Source organism: Cynara cardunculus, assembly GCF_001531365.2.
Source record: "Cynara cardunculus var. scolymus isolate 2C chromosome LG 15, CcrdV1, whole genome shotgun sequence".
Lineage (NCBI taxonomy): Eukaryota > Viridiplantae > Streptophyta > Magnoliopsida > Asterales > Asteraceae > Cynara > Cynara cardunculus.
Window position 1 is genome coordinate 21,249,734 of NC_037542.1, and position 6,654 is coordinate 21,256,387.

Here is a 6,654-nt window from a genome sequence, read left to right on the forward strand (position 1 = left end):
TTAACATGCTATTTATAACAACTTTTAAAAAAATGTTTTTTTAATATTAATAACCAAATTATGAAAGTGGTAGCAATAAGAGAATGCTTTGGTGGTCAGTTTGCATGTTAAAATTACTTAAAAGTAACGAGTTTTTCAAAGAGTTTGGACCATTTTGTAGGGTATTTGCAAATTTCAACATCAAAAGTCGAATAAACAAAGTTGAAGGGTAGTTCGTGCACATTTATAAACCGGCAGCGTTTTGTTGATGGGAATATCCGTTGCAATGCTGCCTGATTCTCGTTTTCTGGCTTATTAATCTCTAATCAGAACAAACGGATAACAGCGGAGGAAACAAGTTCAGAATCAAGAACCCCTGATTGCAAGGTTGCTTTCATCAATTACTACTCAGCAGGTATATAGATTTCTTCAGATTTAGACTCGCTTTTGTTGATTTTATTATGTAATTCTATGCTCGGAACTGGAAATTGGAAACCATACCTTTTGTTGATGTACTGATGAACTGAACATAGAATTATTTGTGGATTAATTACAAGATTTTCCACTCAGATAAGTTGAAGATAAACCTATTTTATAATAATTTATGCTTCTACTAGTTGAATTTTAGGGTTTACTTACTTCGGGGGGAGAGAGAAGCGCTTTCATTTTGTAGGGTTTTGTTCTCATGCGACACATTTTACTTCGTTAGAATAACTTCAACGATTGTTATGGATTATCGGTGTTCTTTTAAACAAATTTGATAACTTAGCCAATACTATAAATTGAGAATTGTTTCTGATGAATATATATATATGTTACCAAAATCCATTGTTTTTCTATCAGGAGAGTACTAGGTTTTAATGCTGAAAGTATAATGCTTCTCTTCTCTTTTGGATCTCATGGAGTAGAATATGTAAATTTGGTAGCAATTTCCTAGAAAAATATAACCATTCATATGGATATTGGTTTGAAGTTTAGAAGTAACTGGCTGGATATCACTAGTTAAAGTGAGTTTCGATTTCATGATGATGCAAATTCCAAAACTCTGTCGTAATGGCATTTGGAAATAATAGTACGTTCAACATAACCTCTTATTTGGGTGTGCATTGTAATGCGGGAATAAAAGCGTTTTAATTGGCTTCAACTTCTTTTGGTATTAACCATCGAGAATCTGTGTTTTACATATTGTAGGTACTGATATAGCAAAGACAGGGTGAAAAGAAATAGATGTGAAAATGGCTCATTTACTTTCCACTTCTTGCCCATTGAACATTTCCTCATCCCCCAAAAATGGCCCCAACTCATTGAAACAAAGTTTAGCTTCATTACCTACTTCACTCACTTTACGTACTTCATTTGAACCATTCAGAAGCCTTTCCATACACAGAAAGAATCCACAGAGACTTTTTTCAGTATGTGCAACCACTCTTCAACAAGCGGAAACAAAGACTGGGTCTGGCTCTGACCAGAGCTCTGGTGAACAGTCAAGGCCAACCCGTGTGATGGTTATTGGTGGGGATGGTTATTGTGGTTGGGCTACTTCCCTCCACTTATCCAACAAAAACTATGAAGTTGCTATTGTTGACAACCTTGTTCGCCGCCATTTTGACGACCAACTTGGGCTTGATTCACTTACACCCATTGCATCCATTCATGACCGAATCAGAAGATGGAGATCGCTCACCGAAAAAGACATAAATCTATATATTGGTGATGTTTGTGACTTTGAGTTCTTATCAGAGGCATTCACTTCCTTCAAACCCGATGCTGTGGTCCATTTTGGAGAGCAAAGATCTGCACCTTACTCCATGATCGACAGATCAAGAGCTGTGTACACCCAACAGAACAATGTTCTTGGCACACTTAATGTCTTATTTGCTATAAAGGAATATGGTGAGGATTGTCATCTCGTGAAACTTGGGACAATGGGAGAATACGGAACACCAAATATAGACATTGAGGAGGGATATATAACCATAACTCATAATGGCAGAACAGACACTTTACCTTACCCGAAACAAGCTAGCTCTTTCTACCATTTGAGTAAAGTACATGATTCAAACAATATCGCGTTTACTTGCAAGGCGTGGGGGATAAGAGCAACTGATTTGAACCAGGGTGTGGTGTATGGTGTGAGGACAGATGAGACCGCGATGCATGAAGAACTTTACAACAGATTTGACTATGATGGAATATTCGGAACAGCGTTGAATAGATTCTGTGTTCAGGCAGCCGTTGGCCATCCCCTTACTGTTTATGGCAAAGGAGGCCAGGTTAGATCTCTAACCTAAAAGCTAATTCAATCTTGCAAATTCTGTTATGCTTTCCGTGCTTTCTTTTAGGTTTTTGAATGTCTAATTGAGATCCAGTTTGGTGGTTCTTTCATGTTGAATGGTTACTTAACTACTGGACCATGGTTGATTAACATCATGTCATTTACAAAGCCTAAGGATGCTGGAGTTATAGGGTTTTGGGATGTTTAGGCTATGGCGGTTGGCCTATAAACTAGTCTTATTTGGTAAAAGCTACCAGATAAAGAGCATAATTGGAAAAATGCCCCTGGAGGATATTGAAACGCTACTTGAAGTAGCTTTTTAAAAACCTAGCTTTATGGCTAACCAATTGGGGTTTTTATATAAGCTCAAAAAATAAGCTAGCTTATGGTCGCCAAACATGGCTTTAGACAATCTTGTATCCGGGTCTCTAATTTTACCCTTCAGTTAGCTTAACAGATGGCGTTTTTTACCAAGAAATACTTATGTCTCTTGACGCTTTATATTTGCAACACAGACTCGAGGGTACCTGGATATAAGAGACACAGTCCAGTGTGTGGAGCTGGCGATTGCAAATCCAGCAAAACGTGGTGAGTTTCGGGTATTTAATCAATTTACAGAGCAGTTTTCTGTGAACCAACTTGCGTCACTCGTTACAAAAGCTGGAGAGAAGCTTGGAATAGAAGTGCAAACCACATCTGTGCCCAACCCAAGAGTTGAAGCAGAGGAACATTACTACAATGCCAAGCACACCAAACTCATTGAATTGGGACTCCAACCACATCTCCTTTCGGACTCACTTCTCGACTCACTACTCAACGTTGCTGTTCAGTTCAAAGACCGAGTCGACATCAAACAGATCATGCCCAGTGTTTCTTGGAGAAAGATTGGGGCCAAGCCAAAAACTGTATCTGCTTAGGCCTGTAATAGAGAGCCGTGTTGTACCTGATGAATTATGCTTGTAGTTGTGGGAATGTCTCAGAACTGGATTATTTTAAAAGACTTGTGCTGCAACATACTTAAAAATTGTGGCCTCTGCGCGAAAAAAATTCATGCGGAATCATATGTACAGATGTTTTTTGGTTAACGTATATGCTCTTTAAAACCATGATGGCACATAAATATGAATAAATTCTTAAGAGGCTGATTACCAAAAACACCTGTCGAGTAAACAGCTCTCATGTAACATTTTTTGTTATTAAAATAGATTGTTTTACCGGATAAGATTATTATTTTTTTCATTTGTCGTGTAAAATTCTTGGTCCTTATTATGTAAGATACATGGTAAGATTCTTGATCATTGTGATACTCAATTAGTAAGGTAAATGATATCAGTAAATGGTAAACCTTTAGTAAATAACCCCTTGGTTCATTTTAACTTTATATCATATGGTTTAAAAAATATTAGGGATTTTTAATCAGTTCTTACACCAAAAATAGAGCGCGAGTCTAATGTAATTATAAAACTTTAGAGCATTTTTAATGGATTCTCTAAAAAAATTTCAAAAATGATAGTCAAAAATCAAAATCTCCAAAATTAGATCAAACTCTAACAGATTCTTTGTTCAGAGATTACAACATTAATTATATTATTAAAATATTATTTCTCTTTGCTAGACATTTCGGCGAGAATAATAAAATATTATTTTTCCTCTCCTAATGAATCATTTTAAGAAGTTCTCTAAATTGACTAACAGACCAATTATAACAACAACAAAAAAATAGCCATTTCAGTTGAATCCCCTTTTATAAGCAACGATGTGATAAATCTTACCGAAACAATTTTTGTATGAAAATGAAAGAAAGCATGTGATATGTGGTAGTAGGCTCATTGATTAAGCAATTACACAAAATTACATCAACTACTTTGATAATTTAATCATATTGCAAAAACACCACACAAATATTAAAAAATACAAATAACCCCTCGATCAAAATCTTATCATTAATGAACGTTTATATTGAAATACATGAGGTTGTTCTGCTACATGACTTTGTTGGTTGATTTTGAGGTCAATATGTATAGAAAATGACATTTAATTTATCTTATTGGCTCTTAGATCATTGGGCATTAATTAATGATAGTTTTGTAAATTTAGTTATCCATTTTTAAAAGTGGATATTTATTTTGGAACAAACATAAATGAAAATGTTAAGATAAAGTGAATATTTATTTAATTACGGTTTTAATCGGGTGTGGTAAAATTATTAGTATGGATGGTTGTGTTTGATCGATTACTCTCTGATGTTACATCAACATAAAACTATATTCCAATCCAATATAACTTTAACTAAATAATTGTAACCATAGTTTAATATGAAAATATTAACTTGTTAATTTATAATAATAAAATTAAAAATATTTTATTTTAATTTAATAAAATTAAATCTTTTATAAAGATAATTATATTTGTATTTAAATTTACTAATAATTCAAAAACAACAAAAATATTAACTAAGTATAAATTTATTAATTGATAAGTACTCCATTAACTACAAAACAAAATTTAAGTTTTATTCCTTTCAAATCGTTCTTCAACTCTTCAACCAAATTTAATTATAATATTAGTTATTATTTATATTAGTATATAAATTGATCATCTACAAACTTTTTTTGATGACACTATTTAATTATAAGAAACAAATATAGATATATATGATGATACACAACAAATTTACACTATGACGAAGAAAAAACCCACAGATCGTAACTGGATTTGTGCCATATATATCACCAAAAAAAACATTAATACAAAGTTAACAATCAGATTAGCAATTACAATATTGAGTTTAAATTTGTGTTCCATGACCATCTTTTATAAAAATTAATCTAACAATCAAATATCAATATCATTGACATGGCTTGATGTCATGTTTCCCACAAAATAATTGAACCTAATCACAATGTCACGACAAAAACCCTCTCATCTTTCTGGCATATCAAAAACATGAACAACACATATTTTTTAATTCTCTAAAAATTTTATCTATTTTACTTTTGATGTTACATCAAATCATCGGTATCAATTAAAGGAATGGTCAATTGTTTTTGGAAGAAAAACCGGTAAAAAAAAAAACGATATGGCCAAAGGACGGGTTGTAAGCGAAAATTCGTTTTGGTGCAAAATTTTGAACTTGAGATTGGTTCTTAACCGAATAAATAAAAGTTCAGATAACGTCGTTGGTTAACTCAAAAATAAAACCCAAAAAAACCGTGCTTTTACCTAAGTATTTATTATAACTAAAAAATTACAACAATGTGGCAATTTTAATGATAAAATGGATGCAAGAAAAACTTATATAACATTTTAAATATATGTGCCCTGTTTTTTTCTATGTTTTAAATTTAAACCCAACATACAACACAAATAACGTCAAAAGTGTAGTATAAAAAATATTAAAACGGTTTAAATTAATTAATTATAAAAAAAAACAATAAAAATAGAACGATAGATAAAATATTTCAATTTGAATATTTAAAAAGGAAAAGCTAAAAAATAGTTGATTAGTTTACAATTCTTTAATTAAACTAACTAGTATGGGAACCGTGCGTTGCACGGTAGCATGAGTACTTTGATTAATAATCTGAAGATTGTCTATATAAATATGTATTAGTTGTTAATAGAATTATCAAGAAATAGTATTTAAATAATTCTAAAAAGTTAAATAAAATATAATTAGTGAAATTTTAATATATATATATATATATATATATATACACACACATTGAGAGAGAGATTTGTTTAAGAATAAAGTTGTAAAACTAAATAAAATAAGTAATAATAACACGGGAATATCAAGGAATTTGACACACTCAAAAATAAAAAATATTTCACATAAATATATGTCTCCTTCAAATATTTCAACTTACATTGATGTAAGAAAATCAATTGAAAGAAGCAAAAAAGAACCATATTGGAAAACTTAAAATATAYGATGAGTCAATCCTAAGACATTGCATTAATCTAACTTCAACTTTTCATTTTTTTGCTTTGTTGTAAAAAGGAATCTGTAGGGCTATTTGGATTGACAATAAATTGAGCAATGAACACTTACGCAACCAAAAGATAACTTATAAAAGTTTTGGCATAAGAAAAAGAACTATCAAGAGTATCATAAAAAATCAATCTATAATATATTGTTTTAACACATATAAAGCAAGTAAATTAAAGAAAGCCCAAAAGATAWTTATATTATACATAACTAATCTCATAAAGCAAAACGATTAATTAGTGGAGAGAGAAACGTAAACGTCTTGTATGTCCAGAATTATGAACATCGACGGTTGCAATCATGTTGCACCTTAAGAAATGAGTGAATACCTTTAAAATTCTTCAATTAATTTATCATATAATTGCATTATTAAAAATAAAATTATATATGATTCATATAACAACTCATA

At 31.4% G+C, this 6,654-nt stretch overlaps 1 protein-coding gene across 1 annotated transcript; it reads left to right on the forward strand.

The window, feature by feature from the left end:
- Window positions 1-289: 289 nt before the first annotated feature.
- Window positions 290-3,359, forward strand: LOC112527401 (UDP-sulfoquinovose synthase, chloroplastic). The gene is made up of 3 exons (XM_025138033.1): window positions 290-394; window positions 1,171-2,252; window positions 2,770-3,359. Exons 2-3 carry the CDS (start codon window positions 1,215-1,217, stop codon window positions 3,169-3,171), a joined length of 1,440 nt encoding a protein of 479 aa, XP_024993801.1. The 5' UTR covers window positions 290-394; window positions 1,171-1,214; the 3' UTR covers window positions 3,172-3,359.
- The last annotated feature ends 3,295 nt before the right edge of the window (window positions 3,360-6,654 follow it).

What these genes read in the sequence shown, in the direction of transcription:
- LOC112527401 (XM_025138033.1), top strand. Translation starts at nt 1,215, where the DNA reads ATGGCTCATTTACTTTCCACTTCTTGCCCATTGAACATTTCCTCATCC. An exon ending in TTTATGGCAAAGGAGGCCAG is followed by an intron (nt 2,253 to 2,769) that starts GTTAGATCTCTA and finishes TTTGCAACACAG; the next exon opens with ACTCGAGGGTACCTGGATAT.